Below are 22,719 nucleotides of genomic sequence, written 5' to 3' on the forward strand. Positions count from 1 at the left end.
TTACTTTCTCTTTTGTGTAAAGAAAATGACACTTGCTACATTAACACACAGAAAAAATTCAATTTCATGATCACTCAGAAGCACGCTTCCCCTTCCTCCCCCCGCACCACTATAAACACTCCCACACAGCAACCACATTGCCAGTGGAATAAGGGCCTTTTGCTCCCACAGAAAAACTTCATGAAGGGTTGAACACCAGGCTCCAACTCAAAGATCCTGAACCACGTGCCAGAGGCTTGTGTTTAAAAGCAACATGGCACAGAGATGAATGCCACTGGATTCCCCTGTGATTACCAAAGGCACAGCACTGCATTTGTTCTTGAACTGACTGACTCACATTCATGCTGGTTGAGGGCAGCAGGACTGAAATGCAAATGACAAGTGAGTAACTTCTCACTCTGCTGAATGATCATGTTATTTCAACTTAGAAATGAGCTTAAATTACACCAGTTTGAAACAGCTCCCAGCCCATCTACTGAAGAGAAATGTTTCGATTGAAGATTTGGGTGATTATTTTCACAGTGGAAGGGATTTATTTTTTAGGTTCAATTCCAGAAAACCCAAGTTCCAAAAACTTATAAAAGATTATTTGGCTTCCATTTGGAGCCAAATCATTTAAAATACATGCGTCTGTTTCCTGCGAAATTCTCTTTCCCACTTTTGACCTACTTGAATTTGAACACCTTGCTGGCTCACATTCACCCACACACTGCCTAAAAAGCCTTGTGCTCTACTTGAAAACTTTTGCCATGGAAGCTAAGTACATTAGAGCTGAGATATTTCAGCTGCAGACGTTCAGCAGTAGAAGTCCGAGGGGCCCTAGGACAGCAGCAAAAGGGACCATACATAGAGCTGAGCGTACTCACAGTAACACAACATAAGGAGTAAGCTCGCATTCAGACCAGGAATAAAACCCGACTCCTTTAAATCCTATCTAAGGGTTGGAGGGGGTGAAGATTTTTCTCCCACCATTAGCCTCCCTGAAAGGAAAAGGCACACGGTTTACATGAAAGCCTGGCTCAACCTTACATTTCAAATGCTTTTGCTTACTTTCAACACGCTACAGAGTTTTTCTCCTTTAGAAGAGTGGCACTTCAGGAAGAGTCACCCCAGCTGACACAGAGCCCAGTAAAGAAGGTGATATGCTTAAAGGTCTGATTGCAGGCCCCACTTGGCACAGTATTAGATCTCAGAGTGACTGCCCAGCAATAGACATATGCCAACCTTGACATTTACACCAAAGCTCCTCACAGTATCCAAGTCCTTCTCAGGGCTCGATTTGGGCAAGAGACAGTGCTTTCAGCAGAGCTCCCACCAGCCCTCTCCATGCACTGAAGGGGAAACCCACAGAACAAACTTCCCTGGCCTTACCTGCTTCACCTCAGCACTACGAGGAAGGGTCAAAAGCATTTTGATTATACAGAGCATTTGCAAAGCCCAAAGCATTGTTATTACCTGTAATTAAGGTGTCCTGTTCAGCCCATGAGGACACTTTTATGGGCTTCTAACAATGAAAGTGTGTTTTTCGAGGTGTCTCTTACCTTATTAGACAAGCACCTTTTAAAAGATTATTTGCTGAATTCTCACTTAGCACATCATTCCCTTCCAAAGCCTTGCTGGAGCTTTCCAGACCAAAGCAAAGCCCAGCCCAATCAGTATATCAAGATCAGGCACAACCAACCTTTCCAGCTATTATAATGCAGGTTTGCATCTTGCACATTCAGCAGAAACTGCACTTGCTTGTGAAGGTTACAGTTATTAAAAAACACATACATTGACTGTTCAGAGCCCTAAGAAGGCTACAACCTTGACAGTTTGTATGCAGTCAGGTTCTCACCTCTGCTACACCAGCACCGTGCTGGTGCCACCCTAAATTTTAGTGGCAAGCTTCCCAGGTTTACCCTGGCATGATGAAGATCAGCTCCTGGTCATGAAGGGAGATGGAACAGACCCAGAGTTTTTATTTATGAAGCCTCTCACTCTCTGCCTCCCTGCAAATCACGCCTCCTGCCAAGTCACTGCACACTGGAACCAGAATTAAAATACAATAAATTATCATAGGAGAAAAAGTGCTGAAACCTCACCTCATAACATTGCCACAGATTAAGACAATTGAGTACAGAGGATCCAATTAGGAACAAAGAAAGAAAGGCTCAGAAGAATGATAGCACTCAGAGAAGCAAAGTGGCCTTTTCAAGGGCTATATTTGCACGCAGAGCACAGTACCAGCAGGACAGGGGAGCAGCCTCTGAAGGTGAGAAGTGGCAGGTTTTGGGTGACCTATATAAGTGGTGAAGGGTCTGAAGGAGGGGAGCTTAAGCCTAGCGAGAATCATTCCAGTGGTGGAAGCCTGGACACCTCTGAAGCAAGCAGGGGGGTTGCTTCACTATCCATTTCCCTGGGGGAAGGATGAGGCCACTCCAGGTCAGGGCCCTGGGCACAGACTCCAGAGCAGCCCATTCCTGGCTCTCCCATCAATCCTCAGGACAGGCTCAAGACAGATGAAGGGCAGAAGCGTTCTCATGGCACCTCCTTATAGTGACAAACACCACGCAACAGTATCTTGGCAAATGAACAGAGTCTGCCCAGCATCTCGCTTCCCCTGCACAATGAGGTGTACACCTCTGTTCCCTGCCAGTCGCATCCACTTGGAGTGTAATCCTTCAAATGAACTGCAGCCTTCCCCTTCACAAGGGCAGTGGGCAGCACAGGGGAGCCCTGATCTCAGCCAGGCCAGCCTGGCTTCCAGAACAAGTAATAACACTATCATCACAAGGCATATTGCTCTAGCAGCAGGTAAACCCCGCATTAAAAACCCTCTTGCAGATCCCACTTGCGCAGAACCACACCAGGGGAACACAAGTGCCCTTGAAAAGCTTTTTATCTACCTTGCACTAACACAGCACTGGAAGGCTATTCCTCACCAAGATAAACAGCCCTCTGCTCAGCAGGGCAGCAGAGTGTTTACAGATTAGGGTTTTTTTTCCCTAAATAACATCTACTCCATAAACCAACAATTAGCTGCACTCTGAATTTATGAGTGTAATTTGCAGTGTTAAAGCATGGGCAGCCGTGGCTTTCACACAACGGTGATTGTTTGCTTTGCTGTGAAGGAGCCAGAACGAGGCACACTGCTGCTTTCTGGGGGGTGTCCTTCAAAGGAGAAAGCTTCTGCCACCTGCACAGGGCATGCACTGGCACCATTATCACCTGCAATGATGCAGTGACTTCCCCAAAACCATCTGATTTCTAAAATAGAGAATGGTAGGAAGGGTTTTGTTGTGGGGTTTGGCTACCATGTTAGTCAGCCTGGATTTAGCTACATCAGCAAGTAGAAGATGAGGAAATAAGGACCAAGCAAAGGTGGAAGTGAAACATTTCAGAGAAGCAACAGTAATTAAAAGACTTCACATCATTTAGAAATGAAGGAAAAACATGAGGAGTAGTGTCTCCCCCATTGAGCTACTCTTAAGTAAAAGTCACCGGTCCGGCAAGAAATTATTAGCTTAGAAACTTAGAGGGAGAACTTCTCCAGGGAAACACAGGTATTGAAAGAGATGAGCCTTGATGGAATTAATTGTGTTTTCATATAGCCAAGATCCCTAATGAAAGTGAACTCATTTACATATAAAACCACTCAGCACTGGCCTGTGCCAACCAACCAGCAGGCTCCTCCTGCCAGAGGTAAAAAGGGCAGAAGCACCAAGTTCCTTTTGTGTTTTTTCCTCTCCTCACGAGGTCTCCATCCATCACAGCAGCAACCCACTCTGCCCAAGACCTGAGCAGTGCAGGTGAGTACATGCTGCTTGGGGCCAGCTCCAGGGTACCAGCAGGCTGGCTGCAGTGCTGGCAGATGAAAGAGGCAGTTTTAATGTTAGCCAGAGAGCTTGTGAAGCCAAGAGGCTGTTTTTAACAGGAAGGGAAGAAAGGCTTTCTAGTTCATAGCTGCAGGGTATTTACCTTAATGTTAAATGACAACTGCTTGCAAAACAATATTGCAGGAACTCCCTTGAGGCATTAATCAGAGGTTGCATCTCCCAGTCTCACTAAGTGTGGGCAGTGACAGATACTCACAGATAGCACCACGGGGCAGGGGCTTTCATTCACAGGCTGCCAGCAGCAAAACCATCAAACTTCCATTCAGGTTCCTAAATTGGGAGCCTCAGTGCCTTTAGGAGCCTCAAAGCCTTTCCAGAAGTCTCTGAAGACAATGGCTGAGGCTGAGACTGATAGAAATCAGGTCTGTTATCAAAGCCCTTCTGAAAGCATATGCTCCCAGGTCCACTCCCAGGTCCCCACAAGCATGGTCTGCTGCACCAGCAAAAGGGTTCCAGGTCACTCCTATGACCAAAGGAGAGTTTCCAATGCAGGGAAGAATCAAGTCACTCTTCCCAGCTTCCACCTGCAGTAAGAAGCAATGAGTCTAACTCTACTACAGCTGCCCAGGGGAACAGAAAGGGGTTTTTTTTTGTTGTTGGATTGGATTTTACTCACTTTTTGCCTTCCTCAAAGTACCAAGGCAGCAAGGAGGCATGGGGAATGGCATATGGCATCTGGCATCTGAAGCCCTCCTCCCTGGCCCCCGCCACCCCTCCTGCCTGCCAGCAGAAGCTGTACCCACAGAAACAGATGGTCCCTTCAGGTCATGGCTCCTCCAGACTGACAGAATGCAGCCAAAGCCAAGGCGGCAGAAATAGACAGTGTGTGATTTAATGGGAAAAAAGGATTTCATACAGAAGATTTCATACAGAAGCCCCATGTGGCCAAGCCAATAGAGCACCACTACAGCCAGCCAGCACCAACGTGCCTTTCTGCAAGGAGAGCCGTGGCCCCTCCACACCATCAGGGTGGCAGCACCATTGCTCTTTTGTTTATAACACACTTTAAGGTAGCAGCACTAAGCCTGCATTTAGAGAGGACTCTAAGCATCCCTCCTGCCACACAGAAGACACGCAGCACTTGTGGTGGCTATGTCAGGAAGAACACATTTGCTCTGATGCCAAAGACCTCACCGTGAAGTCCTTCCAGCCTTCTCTTGCCACCCTCTCATCCCTGCCCTATTTTGGGTCTCTTGCTTGAGCTGCTGCTTGTCTCCAGTACCATCATCAGTACTGCTTCCCCTTTCATTTCCCACCCCTCATTACACCTTCTCTCCCCAAGCTCCTCTCAAGATGTGCTGCTGTGTCTGCTTTCCTGCAAAACAGATAGAAAATAAAGCGTATTCTACCAATATGAGGCTTTAAATCCTTATTCCCTTCATTGTACACATCTTAAGGCATCATTTTTAAATGGTAGAAGCATGTCTACAGACTTATGTGCATCTTTAAGGTCTAATTTACATAAAAACAAGTGCAGAGTGTTTCTTAGCCTCAGGGCATAGCAGATATGAGGAGAACACCTAATGAATTAAAAAATGTTTGGATAAAACTTATATAAACCCTTACATATGCTACTAAGATGAAAGGCTACAATTATGAGCTGCATTGTGTACTGACACAAGTAGCTCTGTGCAATAAATGACAGAATTTCAGTGTCCTTGAATCCAAACCAACATATTGTGAAAAGATGCTTTCCTATAAATCTATCTCTGTAGGTTCTTTTCAACACCTCTGGAAGCACAGGGATGCAATAACAACTTCTCAGTTGGCATAAATGTCATCTTTATAGGGATCACTCCCTATTTAAGGGCACCTTTCCACTTCCTAAAGAGCACTGATAGGAGGTAATTATAAACCTTCTCATATGATTTGGATCATCAGCTGGCATCCACAGGAAAGGTACATCTAAATGAGGTGTGTATGTGCATGGGAAGGGATATTCTCACTAAGTTTCAATATCCTGCTCTTTTCATCCAACATAAATTTTTAATGCAGGAGGAATTTAATTTTGCAATACAAAGCTTGGAAGCAATCGAGTTTGTGTAAACAGCCAGCCACAGGGAGACTGTGCTCCACAAACACGTACTGCCAACACAGAACATTTCCACAGCCATTTAATTCATGAGTTACTGTCTGTCATGCTCAAAACATAATCCTCCACGGCACTCAGCCTCCCCATGAGTGGCACCAAACAACAGCAGCCAGGGCACTGCTCAGGGTGTTGCCAGTTCAGGGTGTAACCCTTGTGCAGCACTGTCCTGCCTTGATAGCCTCACACTGTGAAACACATCCACCTGAATGGGGCTTGCTCAGAGCAGCACTACATCAAAGGGAGGGAAGTCCCCTCTCTCCAGCCATGACCTGGGATGGGCATCTCTCCCACCCCAGTTACTCAGGCGCGAGGTAGGGATGATAGCTCCTCATCTCCCAGAGGAGGAATTCATTAGCATTTCTTATGCCTCATGCATTAGGGTGATGAGACACAAAAGCCCAGATCATCAATTTATTAATGCCAGCGCAAGCCTACAGAAATGCTAGCCAAGCGAGTGGAGATGCTTCAGATTTGCTCCAACATGACACCAGTGTGGACCTCCTGGCATGTAACAGTTCACCAAGCTGAGGTATCAGCTGCTGACTTTCTCCTAATACCTCAGGGCTCCAACCTTAGCTCCCTGTGCTAATATATACAAGCCAGTCAGGCTGTCCCCTAAAGCATTTACAACCTTTGCAGGCAGGACAAGAAGAAAAATGAGGGGAAAAAGTCACAGAGATGGAAGCTGACACCAGAGTGGTGACAAGGCTGGAGACTGGCTCCCAGGCCAGGCTTACAGCACACAGCCTGCCCATTGCAGCAGCAGCAAGAGTACTTCTCCTCCCCTCTCAGGTTGGCCTCAGACTCCACACAATCATCGCCCCACTTTTAATCAATTTGGGGACATATTGTTCCCTTACAACTATAATTAGAACTCAGCTGAATATGTTCTCCAGGGCTTTGCAAGGTTATTTAACAAAACCAAATCAACTGGCTACTTTAATGCACCACCTGGAGTTAGCGTGCACCAAAAGAAAGTTATTATACAAGAAATATGCAAAGACTGCAGTCTTGCCTAGAGTTCCTTCCTCCTCCCTCTTTGCCACACTGATGGAGACAGCACATTCTTTGCAGATCAATACTGCACTTGAATGTGACCACCACTCCAATTACTGCCTCAATTAGAGAGGTAGGAGTTTGCTCCTGCATACCTACCCCTGCATTGAAAAAACCCCATGCATATGCTGCCCATTGAAATGATACCTGTGGGAAATCATTAACCCACTAATTTGAAATCAATTTAAAGTCCATTTGCCTAATGACAGGAGCACTGTAAATTATCTATAAATTGTTAATTTATGAGAAAATGACATCACAAGTTTTGTTTTATTAATTGACTTTTCCAGATGCAAGCTATTGCTGAAGCTTTATAATCCGTGCCTCTTGGTGAGCAAACATTAAACCCACTTAATAAGACACCTTTTATGCCAAGAAAGAGAATAAAATGAGTAAACCTGTTCTTGTGAACTCGCCAGTATAAGGGTTTATGCATTCATCCTAGCAATTAGAGGAGGAGAAGTCATGGGGAGAGTGAGAAAAGGTCCTTGGAGTCTCTGTTCACATTCTTGAACAAAACTGATTCCAACCACATTTGCATTTCTCACAAGCAAAACTCCTCTGAGTGCAGAGGCCAATACCAGCCCAGGTCACCTCACCCAGCATCCCTGTGCCTCCTTGGCATGGACTCAGGCAGACACACACCGAGTTAAGAATCTCACCTCTCAGCAAATATTTGAGTGACAGACTCATTGGCCAAAGCAGGGATGACTGACAAAGTCTGTGTCCAGGGACCAGTCTGTGATTTCTTTGCTGATATAGAAGTATTTGACACTAACTTGTCCTATCTACTTCTACTGCAGGACTGCAGAGACCTTCTTCAGACTATTTTCTTGTACCCAGGTCCACAGAAGTTAAGTATCTAGTCAACTAACTCTTATTTCAGTCTCTCACTCCAGTTAGATCTGTATCCTTGATCTCTCATGTAATACTCCAGGTGTGAATTTCCCTCCTACCCCAGGCAGCTGCTTGGGAATCACTTGCACACCCATCCTCAGCCACCCACAGAAATCAAGTCCATGCAGTTTCTCTACCCCACAGTAACTAGGCAACATGACTGTAAAGTTGGCATCTACAAGAAAAATACAAGTGTAAAGAAATCAGATTTGACTGACCCAAAGAGCAAATGCACCTGAGGATGCTGCAGCTGCTCCCAGACAGTCACTGGGCACAGATCTGTTACAGGTGAGTTTCCGGGTCCCAGCTCACCTTTACTGTGCACCATGATTCTGACAGGAATAAAAACAGAAACACAATGATTTCAGCTGCAGTCTGATCTCCAGCAAAACTTTCAGTACTGGATTCTCCAATTTCAGTACTGGATTGTCCAATTTCAGTACAATTTGAAGGGAAAAGATAGCACAGGAGCAAGGTAATGGGAGCTCAGCAGGGCCAGCCTGGGATACAGTCAGGCAGCAGGGAGAGGCACTGCTCAGCGGTGCTTCAACGCCCAAATATCCATCTACAAAGAAACGCAAAGCCACAAGGTCAGTCCCAGATCAAGTGTCCAGCAGCAGCTTGCAGATCACCATGCCAGGCTGCCTTCAGCTAGGTCTGGAGAAAGGCCAGTGAGCTCCAAAGCTGGCAGTAATACTGCTTGTCCCACATGGTGCACACACTAGGCAAGCCAGCTCCACTCCCTCTTTTCTCTTCCTGACCTTTTTAGGACCTTATCCAAAAATCCCCCCAACCAGCACGAAGACTCTCAGAAGTGCTTATGTGCACATAAATGAAAGAGCTCTTTCGGCAGGGACCAGCCACCCCTGTGCTTGAAGAGCAGCCTGCATGCACAAAAAGCTCTTTTTTAATGCCAAAATAGAAAGCTGCAGCCTCAAAGCTTCCCTCTTCCATTAATGCTCTATTTAAGGCTGTCCTTGAATCTGTCTGGATTACAAACCCACCCCCTCTCAGCAAACCCCCTTCCCAGACAGCCTTTTCTCTGCTAAACAGATACTAAATATAAATACATACCAAGGAGAACTCATAGGGAAAAGAGAACTGGGATTTTTAAAAGCTTCCCCTTCCTTCATCTACTCCACAAACACACACACCAAAACAGAGCTGCTTTGTTGTTTGCTTTCATGGCTCTCAACTGAGAGCTTGTCCCTCAATTCATTGCCACAGCTCCTGCTGCAAGAGTGCAGTGTTGGGAATACCCTTCCCTGGGGACACACCAAGCCCCTCCAGCAGATCCCAGCAGTGTCCCACAGGCCAGGTGATGAATGTAAGTGTGCTGAAAGAAATGCTGCCACATGAATGCTGGCCCTATTCCCCGATCCCCTAGTGAAACCAATCCACTTGGAAGAATTCCTGCCTGCTGATATGCTAATACCTTAAATGAGCTTTCATTAATTTCCCAACACTACCCGTGTCACGCACACACTCTGTGCCAGTCTTCCTTGCTGTCAACCCCGTTGTGCTGCATCTGCACCGTGCACTGCCACCCATACAGCCCAAACAGAGGAGCTGCTGATTCCCATGGGGCCGCTCTGCTTGCTCCACTTATGCTCTGAATACATTTATTCTGGTGTGAAATCACAGCAACACCTGTTCTGATCATTTCACAGTTCCCATTTCAAAGAAAACACTCTTAAGGTGGAGGAGACCCGATAAAATCCATCTGCCTTTGTGCTGGCTGCTCTTAGGTACAGCATGAGGAGAAGGTACATGGGTGAAGGTATGTGTACAAGAGAAGATGTACAATCACACACCATCTTTACCCAGCCAGCACTCCTCTGCAGCTCTTGCACAGCTTGGGCCAAGAATCCATCCGTATCTGTAGCAACTGAGTCATAGGTAACATACCCACACAGGGCTAAGCTTTGCTGCTGCAGCTGTACCGAAGCAGAGGAGGCTGAGCAGAGGAGGCTGGTAGCTCCCCTCCTTTCCATTGAACACGATTACTCCAATTTTGTGCTGGCATTAAACAAGCACATCATCTGTTCTGGCTCTCTGCTCAGAGAAGCTATGGCTTACAGTCAAGTCACTTGAAGCAGCAGGATGATGTGCCTGCCCCTCAGAAGGGCCTTGTCCCCACAATAACCATCATTTTCCTCCATGGCCCTCTGGTGGACTTTGTCCCCACACTCCCTTCTCCTTTGAGCCATAAGCTCCTCCAATAACGCTGCTTCAGGCTGGATCAAAACAACATTGACCTGTACTGCCTTATAATCAGATGACAGACAGCCATACCAAGCACAGGAGCTCTGCAGTGTTTGCAAAGAAACCAGCTGTGTTCTGCTCTTGCTACACACCAGGTTTTTGACCAGCACCTCCTCCTTTCTCTGTCCCTGACTTTTCCTCCCCAACTACCACATCCCTGCCAGCTCATCCCTCCTGGAGAGGAGGCAACATAACAGCCTGATGCAAAGGCTCTTGCAGTTAAGGCACCAGAGAACCTAAAGGCTGTCTCTTCCCAAGAACAATGCAAGGCCCTGCCTCGATTCCCTGGGAACATCTTCAGTTTTATGTTTATTTTATAATGTGATCATCAAACAAGACAGCAAAGAGACTCCTCACCATCCATCACGAGCTTCATTGTTTAGTAATAAGATGTATTGCCCCCTTGCAGCAAAATAACACTCCAGCCAGAGCTCCCATTTGTTAAGATCTGGCTGACTGGGAAACCTGTTCACATCAATGCTGTGAACACTCCATTTGGAGCACGGACAGCAAATGTTAAGTGCTAATACATGGGAGGGATTGCAGGCTGCTGAGCACATGAGAGGTTAGAGGCTGGTCACCACCAGCGTTCCCCAGACAGGCTCCTTGAGCTCCTGGTCCAGTGCTACCAACCACCAACACTCTTCAAACACAGCACAGCACATGGTTCTGCCTGCCGAGTCATCCCAGCTCTGTCCCACACATCCCCCTCCCCATTAACCCTGTTGGGAGCTGCCACAGCACAGCCACAATCACAGAGTACCCCTAGAAGACAGCCAGCAATGGGTTTGTTGTCAGAGCCAGTGGGATAAGGCAGGAATAGAGACAAAGTAGCAGCGCTCGAGGGAAAACTTACTTGTCTCCATGTGTCAGGAGGGAGCTGAATCTGCTTTTCTGTTGTTAGAAATGGCCTCAGCAGGTTAGACAGCAGAGAGAAAGCTTTCTGGAGAGCACTGGTGGACTTCTTTGGTAGCACATGATGATAACCTGTGGAGGACAAAATTAATGCTTAGGTGGGTGTCTCTGACCTGGTGTCTGCTGTGCTTTCCAGGATTAGAGGCATGCTCTTATCTCAGGAGCCTTAAAGCTCCAAAGCAGCAAAGGCCCAGCAAAGCCAAGCCTCTGTCAGCAGCCAGATGATAACTGCATTCTGCGGGGTCAGAGATGATCTGTCACCACACCAGATGCCTAAACACACACTGGGGCAGTTCAGAGCATGCTTTCTCTTCCCACAGTGTAAGCCAGGCCCCAAGGAAACAGCAGCCTTCCTGTATTCCCAGCTAGTGGAACAGCTGGCTCAGCAAGGGCAGAGCCTCTGCAGAGCCACCTTAGATGATGCATGAGGGCTTCTGGCAGCATCCATCAGTGGATTTCACTGAGGTCACAGCCTCACACATTAGATGCAGATGTCACTTCCATTTTTACATCAGGAAATATAATGCTTAGACATCCAGACAAAGCACTGGCAAGATTTCATGATTTATCATCACCTGTCATTCCAGGCATTCACAACAGCCTGGGTTTCCCATTGGGCTCCCTAACAGCAGCTCCTTTGAGAGGTACATGAATTCCAGGGGCAAGGGACAGGTCACACCTACATCTCTGAGTAACTAGAACCCTCAGGAAGGCTGCAAGGATTTTAAAAAAGCATTAAAGATCAACCAACCAACCAACCTCTGCAGCCAGCCTGACAAACTGCCATCAGGAGCAGTCTGCCCCAAAGAGCATACAGTGGGAATACTGTGCACCATCCAGACCTAGCTCAATAAATAGCACTTGCAGGAAAAATAAGAAGCTGGTAGAGTTTCCGCAGAACTCCATCAGAGCCCCGGACCATTCAGCTGTCTGCAGGCAGTGCTGTATCACCATGCCAGAGGGCACAGACTGAGTCTAAAGGTAGAACAGGTAAAGGCAGCAAACATGACCAAAGCAGTACCTCACCACTACCTTCCCTTGAGCACCCTTGCAGCTTAAGGAGGAGTTTCTCTTGCCAGAAACTTCCCCCTCTCCAAACAAAGAGCTAGAAAGAAAACCCCACAGGCAACAGATCCTTCATTGCTCTTGGGCTGCATCTCATTCAGGAAACAATCACAAGCCCAAGTGACACTCAAGGAGATGTACTGCCACTGCTCACCCTCGAGTGACAAAACTATATTGTCTATCAAACACTAACTCCTTGAAGCAAAGCGGAGCAGTGTGGCAGCTAGCAGCAAACTCACTATGCTCCTGAATGCCACCAAGGGACAGCTCATGGCTCTTACCACTCACTCCCCATAGCATGGAGCTGTTCTGACAGGCAGTGCTTAACGCTGAGACAGCAAACTTCAGTCCACACTCAGCCAGCCATGTGTGGGAAAGTAGCTTATGCACTGGCTGCTGATCAACTCACCTGCTTGTTATCCCAACTCTTTTGTTAGCCTGCAAAAAGCTGAGGGGAAGCCCAGGCCCTTACATCTTGAAAAAGGCTCCCAGGAGCCTGCACAAGCCAGTCAATGGGTTTGGGAATGGGTTCAAGTCCCTGTTGCCCCTCCATATGCCTCTGTCCAGCACAACACAGCCCTAAACTCAGCAGGACAGAGGCCACCAACTAGAGAGGATTAATAGTCCTAGTGCAGCCTCCCTTTGCAGTCACTTTGTGCTTTTCACTCAGCACCAAGAGATTCAACTGAGAAGACCATTAAAGTTTAAGAAAAAAGAAAAGCACCTCCACAGAGCTGTTCTAAAAGCTCACCCTGAGCCTGCCCTGCCCCAGTCTGGAACAGATCCCATCCCTTCTGCATCTGCACTCTCTGGGTTCAGTCTGGTTAGGAAAATAATCTCAGATCACCTAATTTCATGCAGGAATTTCTTAAGCACCCAACACCTGTAGTGCTCTGCGAGGCTGGAGAGCTCTTTGGTGATGTGGAATGAGGCATCAGTGCCCTCACCTGTAGCTAAGATAAGCCTAGCACAGAACATGAGCTAGCAAACATGAAAATAAAGCAGTCGCAAGGAAGCAAGAACTGCTTGTCTTCTTGCCAAAACCAGCTGAGCCACAATGCTCTCAGCACCACACTTCAGTCTCTCATTCTAGGGACTCTGAGGCTGCCACATCCTCCACTGGAAGAAGACATGACCTGACTTCCCTGCCAATGAGATCAGCTACCCAAAGCAGCATTGTAACCCTTCCTCTCAGACATACTCTATCTTGACTAGTCCATACACCCGAGTCACCCATACCTCCTCCCTTAGCAGCCCTACTGTTGCCTCACAACCTCTTTTTCCACAAGCAGAATCTTTCACGTTGAAGATGGAGGACATTTCTAGTGCCTGCCTAAACCACAAGTTATCTGTACTCAATCCCACCTCCTCCACCTCCCATCACAAGCAGTGTTTACAGCACTGTTTGTCAGCTGCTGCCTTTCAGCCCAGCCACAGCTGCATTTCACTGGCAGATTAATCCATCCCCTCCCAGACTGACACATGCACAACCCCCCCCTTGCAAAACAGCTCCTCTGCTTCAAATCTGGGTTTGAAACCCAATCTCTGGTCACCTTTCCCACCCCAGCCCAATGCGCTTCAGACCATATTTCTGTCCAGGCTCCTTCATGGCTTTTCTCCCTGCCAGAACACCCATCAAGGTGTTACCAAGCTCCCTGGTCCTTCCTACTGCTTGTTGTATACAGCAGTCTGAAATACGTTTTCATATTGAGCTCCTGGGGCAATAAACTTACTCTAACTTGAGAGCTAAAAAGAACAGCAGCAAGAAATAGGCATCGTGGGCCAACACTCAGAGAAACATGACCCACAAACCTCCCAAGTTCTCACTGGTTTGGGTTCACTTCAGCTCCTGTGCTGGCTGACAGCAAAGGAAAGCCTGGCACTGAGCCTCTAAGGCTTTTGCTCATCATCCTCAGGCCTTAGGGAGCACAGACTAGCTGAATAAACAGCCATGAGGATAAAAAAAAAGAGGATCCCAGGGGCACAGCTCCCCACAGGCCTGCCAGAGCTCTGCTGACTGCTTGAGGAGCCACGGAGATGTGTCATCTGCCCTGGGTGACAAATTACCAGGGAAGGGAAGAGAGTGAATCATCCTCTTCAACTGACCTTCGTGTCAATCATCAGAGAAGCCTGTTCCTGAGCTACTCGGAAATGGATAACGAGCCACGGGCCAAGCCCCAGCCCTGCTCGACAAAGGGCAGTGCCCCATGGGCACCGTTACAGTGCTTCGAGAGGGCGGGTGAGAGCCAGCGAGCACAGCAGGGGGGAGAAAAACACCGAGGAGTAAAAACCAGTAAACAAACCCCAGACGTCTCAGTTTGCCATCAGGGCGGCTGAGCCAGCCGAGCGCAGGGTTTCAAAGCTCCTTATTTCTGTGCCGTATCATCTACAGCAGAGGGGAGGAGAGACCGAAGATGGAGCAGAGGGGACAGGGGAGCGGGGCGGCGCTGCACTGAGACGGGGCGAGCCGAGGGGCCAAATCCCGCCTCGTAAAGAGCCTCAGAGCGGCACCGAGGGCTGAGGCCGCTCCTCAGCTCGGCACGGTGAAAAAGACAAACCCCAGCGCTGCCCCGCCACGGGGGAAACACTCACCCGAGCCGACACCACGCCGCCTAATCCCGTCCCGTCCGGCCGCAGCCAGCTCCCCTGAAGGCTCCCCTCAGCCGCGCCTTAACGGCGCCCTCATGAGGTAACGGCTGCACCTGGGCCCACCCGCACCTGCGCCCGCCCGCACCTGGGCCCGCCCGCACCGGCGGCTCGTGGGGCGCCTCGTGCAAGGGCCTCGTGCTAAGGCGGGAAGACAGCGCTCCCCAATTCCCCTCATGGAGCTTCAGCCATTTTAGCGCCCCCCCCACCCCCAAAAATAAGGGGCACTGACGAGCCCCAACCCTCCTGCTCCCCTGAAAGTCTCGCAGCGACAAAGGCACAGTGATGGGGTGCTCTGTCGGTAGGAAGGGCAGGCTGCAAGACATGGTGTTTCAGAGAGAAATGTCTTTTCCCCTTCAAAACTACAGACGCGGAGCTGAGGGTTTGGTTTTGGGTGGGAAGGAGCCTGTGGGAGAAGGGTGCACATAGAGCCCCTCAGTGCTGGTGGGGTGCTGGGGAGGCAATGGAGATCTCACTGTGCCACAGCTTGACATAAGAACTGCTGTGTGTGATGAAGACTCCACACCAGGCTCACTCACCTGGAAGAGATGGGGCTGTGCCAAGCCGCAGGCAGCAGGTTCCAGTGTGGACCATCAATGTTAGCACAGGGGTTGAGCCAGCAGCCCTGCACGGACAGGCTCCCACAGATGGAAACACAATTCCTTCCCGTCTCTGCCAGCTTGAAACAGTGAGCAGCTGTTGTCCCATGTAATCCATCCTCAGAGTCCCTTCCGCTGTCCCAAACCCTTCCTCAGCCCAGAAGCCTTCTATGGAGGAAGAGCTATGGAATCATTGCCTGTCTCCGCCCGTGTCTGCAGCTGCAGTACCCTGGGGCACCCTGTTTCTGTGCCGCCCTCCCAACATTTGGCAGTCCTGGGCACTCGCTCACCCCTGCCAGGGGGTCCCACAGTCCTGCAGAGGGAAACATGCTGCCTCTGTGGTCCACAGTGCCCATTGTGCCTGCTCTTGGGGCAAGGGGCTGAATTTGAAGCCAAAACCAACCTTCTTCCAGCCTTGCCCATCAATTTCCCAGCAGCAGGCTTGAGCACAAACCCTCTCCTACCTGCAATCCCCAACTTCTCATTAAAGGGAATGCATTCTTCCTTCCTGTGGATACTGCAGTGTTTTCTTACTCGTCAGACTGTGACCCTGGCCTTCCTGGTGTTTACTACAACGGAGATTTCACCAGCAACTTTGGCCTCATCTGCAGAAGTGAAAACATGGGAGGTTGTTGCTGTGATGTCCTCTTGGTGCTCTCTGTCCCAGCAGCATCGTTACCGAGTGCAGTTGAGCACACCCAAATGAGAGGGTATGGGAAGCAAACCTCACTCAGCATGGCTGCAGAGAGGTAAATGCCTGGTTCTCTTCCTATCCTGCTGCTGGCCTCGGTGTGCATCAGTTCAGCGTGGCCCTGGGATGTGCAGAGTAGCACTTGGTTGCTGCCAGCACAAGACACAGAGGCAAAACCTTGACCAAGCATTTGTGCCAAGCATTGTGTTGTGAGAAACCGGTGCTGCAGGAGCAGGCAGATGAATCCCCTTCTTGTGGAGTCAGTGCAGAAGTGCAATCTTCATGTACTGGAAGAAGCACAGATGGAGGAGTAAAAGGCCTCCACAAAACCCGGCTAACGCTCCTCCTCCTCCTCTTGCAGACCCGTGTGGAATACTGAGCTGGCTGTTCCAGGCTTTTCTGGATGTGGTAAATTGGCTTCAAGGAGCCTGATCTCAGCTGCAGGAGCAGACAACCTTGTGTACATTGGGAACTCGTGCTGTGGCCTCATCCCCACTGTATTTTACACACACAACATGTCAGTGTTGCTCTGGCCAGCACTATGTTTACATGCAGCAGTAACGTGGTGATGAGGGATCCAAACGTGCGAATGTCAAAATCTTTTATTTACAACAGTCTCCAAAAATCAAGAAACACTGAAAATAGTGAGGGCAGGAGACGACTTACAAAAGTAACACATGTACATTGGGAATTGTGCTACATCACTCTGAGAACTGACACTCTAAGGTCTGCACACAACGTGGTGAAACAACAGTGCCCTCCCTCTGTCCTTGGGGTGCTCACACCTCTTCTCCCCTTGGCTTTTGGACCATTCTCCCTCCTGTTTGTTCTCTTCTGCTTCCCCTTGCAAACCTTTCTGCTGATGAGCTTGTCGCTCTGCCTCTGGTCCTGGCCATTACCTCCATCCCCTCCAGCAACCGCCCAAAGGAGGAGAAGGAAGCCAAACAGCTGAACAACAGTGTCCTCAGGATGGAGACAGGCCTTGAAAGACCTTTAACTCCAGGCCCCTGAGTACTAAGTGGTTAGCAGCAGCCTCTGAAAAACCTGTGAACTATGGCTTGTGTGCTGTCTGGGGTGAGGGGTGATTTTGGAAGTAACTGAGAAGCTGAATTTGTTCTGCCTGGCTGCAAATCACTCAGCACAGCTTACTTGGTGGACAGTGTGGGAGGACTGATACATGCCACAGGGTTAAATAAAATGCCTTTTATCATCTTCCAGAAGAGCAGGCTGCTCTGGTAAGAAAATTCAGTGCAGGACAAGCTAAAAGAATTAGATGCAATAGAGCAACATCCCAGTTTGCTCCAGCAGAGACAAAGCCAGGAGCCTCCGGAGACCACTGCATCCAGACGACTGTAGCAGTGGTACAGTAACTCTGTAAGCATGCCATATGTCCTTCTCCTTGGGGAGATTTCTCAGGCTGCCTTTGCTCTGGCATAGTTGCAGATCCAGCAGGGACTGAGAAACACAGCCCAGCTCAGCCACTGATCCCCTTTTGGTATCTGCAGCCTTTGGAATTGCTGAGGTCAGTGGCCAAACCTGATGCCCCAGTTGCCTTACAGACCCCATGTGAATCCAGCACCTCAGGAGGCCCCACAACATAAGGAAATAGAGTGAGGAGACCTGAGTCTATTCCTTTCTCTGACACCGATTTTTCAAGTCATGGAATCATGGAATGGTTTGGGTTGGAAAGGACCTTAAGATCATCCAGTTCCAACCCCCTGCCACAGGCAGTGACACTTCGCACTAGACCAGGTTGCTCCAAGCCCCGTCCAACCTGATCTTGAACACTGCCAGCTGGCATGGCTGTTGTGAGCAGAGACTCTCCCCCTGAGTGTCCACAGCCATGAGGAGCCTTGAACTCACTCAGCAGCTCCACTGAAGGCAAAGAGCAGCAACACCACCTCTGCGCACGTATCGCAGTGCTTCAGCACTGGGCAGCAGTGCCCTTCTGTGACTGCCCTGGGCTGGCAGAGAGAAAGCTTCTGGTCAGGACAGGACCTGCTCCGTTTTCTAGGAGACTGCAGAGTTTCAGAATGACTCCCATCCTGAAACACTAACATCAACTTTTCAGAATGTAACCCTCAAAACAGGATTTAATAGAAATAAAGGAGTGGGCAGTTAACAGAAATACTCCCTTGCAGTGTGCTGTAACTGAGAACTTGGGTACCTCTCTTTTTAATTGCAGCAAGATTGTTTTGCAGGAAAAATCAGAGCATTCTCTTCTAAGTAAGGCTGGTCTGCTGTGCTCTGTTGTTTAAAACCATCAAAACTGACAGCTTCATATGAAGCATTTTAACTCCCTACCTTCCTCTGCCTGAGAAATTCTCCCTGCGACTATCTCCAGCTACTTTAGTCCAGACTCTGTGAGCACATTAGGCATGAATAGCTACCACAGAGAAGGCTAATCCTTGCTCAGCAAAACAACAGGACCCAAGAGATGGTCTGGGAAACAGAGGAGTCATCACAGAAAGAACATAGGCAGAGGTGTGGGATGAATTAATTTAGGGCATGCATCTGCTCCCAGAACAGTGCCAGACAGGTAAGGCCTTGTGTTTTATTGCTACGAGCATCTGCCTCGGGGCACCAATTCCCAGCAGGGCTGTCAGCCCCACCTTCACATTTGCTCAAATAAACCCATCCGTTTTCTTACCTCTATAATTTTATGAGTGTTTTCTCGTCCCAAGGATGATGCTGCCTACATGGAGATAGATGTACACACCTGCTACTGATTTATTGTCTCCACAGATGCTTGGTGACATCAGGGTGCTGTATGCATTTTGGCAAAGGCTGGGCCGCACCTTTAAGCCTCTTTCACTCCATGGTAGATGGAGAAGGCACCAGCCACCCTGACCAAATTGCTGTGCAGAGTGAAATAGCAATGGGACAAATGTCTAGTTAGATCTTAGGACAAGTGTTATGCCTATATTTAATCACATTTTCAGGTTACCAACATCCAGTGAGTTTTTGCAGTAAGAAGAATCACCTAGTATCATCTCCTGGCTCTTCTGCCATTCTACTGCAGTCTGGTGTAAGTTCCTCCTCCTCTCCTTGCCTCAGTTTCCTTGCTGGAGTGGCACAATCTCCTCACTATGCCTTTGTGAATCATCTGCTACAGCTCTACACTTACCTCAGTCTGTTACTTTCCCTTCCGAATCACTTCAGCCATTGCTCTCCAGTACCACAAACAAGGGCAAGGTGATGCCCGGCTCCTGTTAATACCAGCCATCCTTTCTGCACTGAGTGATCCTGGGCTGGCCAGAGAGGAGGAGGGAATATGATAGCTTGTCCTTTCCCCTGCCTGCTCTGGAAAACGGGACAGATCCTATCAGGTGCCAAGAACTCTGCTATTTTTGTCTGTAGATCAGACATTGCCAGATCAGACCCCAGAGACATAAAAGGTTTTCCGCTACTTTGAAATTAATCTTTGCCTTCCAGGAGTGGCTCAATGAATGGTCCCAGCATGGTGTGTCCAGAATCACTCTGGGGGTGAGGGTGCTCTATGAAAGCCTCTTTATAACATAGAACACCAGGGGCTTAAATGAGCTTTAAACTTTGCAGGATTCAAAGCACATCTATGCCTTGTCTTAAAGGCCTTTCAAGGTTTCTTCATGCTCACAGAAGAAGGAACTTCCTCTAAGGGTGCACTCAGCACCTTGTTCTCTTGTCTGGTGACCTGGAAATATCCATCAGATTTAATCACCCCAAGGAATTTGAAGCATTAGCTAAATTCAGGTCAAGCCATCAGCCAGAGCACCCTTAGCAGCAGCACTAGGGCCACCTTGCTCACCCCTGCAGCACCCACACAGCCACATGGGTCTCATCCAGCATACTGCTCTCTACAGTCGCTGCCACTCACCATGCTCAGGGCACCACCAGTAGTTCAATTTGGAGAACAGACAGGGGGGAAAGCATGCTTACAGATCAGTGTCGGGGCTGAACCGTGCGCAGCAGCACAGCTTAAGGATAGTCAAAACCCTTCCCAGAGCCAGTTATTCATGGCCATGGGGTTCATTATGAAGGAGCTGGTGCAGATCAGAGGTAGGTGCCAGGGAACATTTCACGCTTTGCAGGAAAGGGTAACTCAGCTGCACCATGGGGTGGTGAAGCAGAAACCAGGTCTGTTCTGCTCATGCTCTCACCACCCTCACTGCCTGCAGCAGGATTGCTCTGGATTGCCCCTGGCATCAACAAGAGTCCTGTCCTGGCACTCTTCTCCAACTGACACCTTGGGGGACCTACTTTAAGAACAAACATTTAATTCAGTTTCACAGGAATGGCATGATGTGAAGGTGTAAGAGTGGTGGGGATCAGAGCAGGGATGCATTGAGCAAGCAGAAGCAGCTGCTGGTCTGTCTCAGCAGCACAGTCCTCAGAACTTGGCTGACAATGGGGATGGGCTTCCCAGAATTCTCATCTTAAAAAGGGGGGGGGGTCAATCCAGACAGAGAATACAAAGCCACCAGGGACATGGTATCTGCAAACAAATGAAGTCAGGCTGCTTTCTGTCCACCCCCCTCTATTGGCATCCCTGTAAATAATGTTTAATGCATCTCCAACTGGGCCCAACCCCTCCTCTTCTGCCAAGGGCCAGATGTGCTGCATATCAATGCACACACTTAGCTATTTCAATTTTAAAAATATGATAGAATCAGTGATGCTTAAAATGTACTTGTTAATGGCAGCAGTTTGTGACTTCATTTTACTGTAATATAAACCACCTGCTCTGAGCAGGCAGCAGCTGCAGGATGAAGCTCCGCTGCCCTCATGTCTCCACAACAGTGGGACATCCGAAAGCTCATTTGGGGGTTGGAACGAGATGATCTTAAGGTCCTTCTCAACCCTAACCATTCTATGATTCTATCCTCAGGGTAAGACCAAAAGGCTCTGCAGGTACCTCAAGGCTGTCTGCTTTCTCTCTGCCCTAACAAACACCAAGATGAAGGAGAGGAGGGCAGGCTGCTGAGGGCACCAACTGCTTTCCTGGTGGCTCTTCACAGGCCCAAGAGATTCCAGAGAAAGGTGCACTGTCCCTTCAGAAAGAAAGGGAAAGCCATGCATCCTGACACCCTCCACAAATGATGAAAGCGGGTGGTGCCATCCAACATCTCTACTTCAGATCCCACAATGATAATCCCACAATAAGAGCTCCTGTGCAGCAAGTTCAGTGCTGGTCTAGTTTGGGTACAGGGCACAGCAAAGGGGTCCAGACAACACTACTTCCCAGGCCTGCCCAACAGCTCACTGCTGCTTTCCAAGGCTTGGGTAATGAGGCACAGGCTTGGCATGGGGGTAGGACATCACCTCAAGAGTCATTGTTGCAGTGCTGACCAAGGGGAGAGACAGAGGGAAGGGTTTAGAAAGGGATCAGATGGCCTTCCCACCTTCTCCCCTTTTAGCTTTGCAGTTCCAGAAAACTCTTCATTAAAAAAAGAGAGACAAAAAAAAGAAAAGAAAAGCAAAGCAGAAAGAAAACTGAGAGGAGACCTCTTCCTCTCCTCCTCACAGGCTGAGGCATCCACTGGGCAGCCCTCACTGTCCATCATCCATCACTACCCAAAATAAATACAAGTTTAGAGCAAAACCCATTAGAAAATAAAGTGCATCTGGAGTTGAAAGACTTCTGGAAAAAGGTTGTTGGGTTTTTTTAGGGCTTTTTTCCTCTTTTTCTTACAAAAAATATCCTTTAAAAAAAAAAGAAAAAGAAAAAAGAAAGGGAGCAAGAGGACAGAGCACGTGGCTCTTGGCATAGGGTCTACAGGGCTGTCCCATTAGGGAGAGGGATCTTAAATCCACTCTTCAGCAGGACGAGGCAGATGCATAGACCCAGCAGGCCAGCAAGCAGCACCCCCACCACAGCCTTGAGGCAGGAAGTCCTGCTGCGGGTGAAGGTGCCAGGCCCCATGATGCTCAGCAGGGCTGTGCTCACAGTTAATGTGTACAGGATGGAAACTCCCGTGTTGAGGGCCACGATCTTCCCAAACTTGGCGAAAGGGGCAATGATGCAGAAGAAGAGCGGGACGGTGGCGATCACGGTGGTGACGGCGCTCGACACGATGGCTACCCCCACGTGACGCACCGCTTCAACCGTCCTCCACTGGCGGCACGCTCTGGGGTCCTGCCAGAGGGACAGCAGCATTACGGGGAGTGGGGACAAGCACATGGGGCTGCACTAATGTTAGAGAGGGTGGCTGAGCTCATAGGGTGCTGGTCCAGGATAAGGATGCTATGGGAGTGCATATCAGGCAATTCATGCTGATTCTGAGCACACCAGGCAAACAGCCATGAGGTTAAAACCCAGTAGAGGTGGATTTTGTGCCTCCTTTCAGCGACATCAGAGTGATTCCTGGGCCTACACAACAAAGGCACTGCATGCAGACATTATGTGTATATGTAGGTATATGTGTCTACATATACCTACAGACACACGCAGACACTATAGCTGGGATCAGAGATCCTCAAGCTTTTGTGGTCTCCATCTTCCCAAAGAGGCAAAAGATTTTAACAAGGCCAGAGAAGACCTAGAGGTCCAGCACAGCACAGCACAGCAATGTGCAGAGGTTACAGAATGAGTGTAGGGCCATTCCAGCACAAGCCTGTCTTCAGCAGGACATGAAA

The 22,719-nt window shown here is 48.8% G+C and overlaps 1 protein-coding gene across 3 annotated transcripts in view; it reads right to left on the minus strand.

Annotated features, from left to right (window-relative positions):
* Positions 1 to 16,688: 16,688 nt before the first annotated feature.
* Positions 16,689 to 22,719, minus strand: part of DISP3 (dispatched RND transporter family member 3) — a 47,501-nt gene continuing 41,470 nt past the window's right edge. For 2 of the 3 annotated variants that reach the window (XM_030507773.1, XM_030507772.1), the window contains one exon: positions 16,689 to 22,219. In XM_030507773.1, the coding sequence (XP_030363633.1) occupies positions 21,857 to 22,219 (363 nt within the window). In that variant the 3' untranslated portion in view covers positions 16,689 to 21,856. The remainder of the gene's footprint in view (positions 22,220 to 22,719) is intronic. The other variant, XM_030507774.1, reaches the window with a different exon arrangement.

The sequence above is a fragment of the Strigops habroptila genome, chromosome 16, assembly GCF_004027225.2.
Source record: "Strigops habroptila isolate Jane chromosome 16, bStrHab1.2.pri, whole genome shotgun sequence".
NCBI lineage: Eukaryota > Metazoa > Chordata > Aves > Psittaciformes > Psittacidae > Strigops > Strigops habroptila.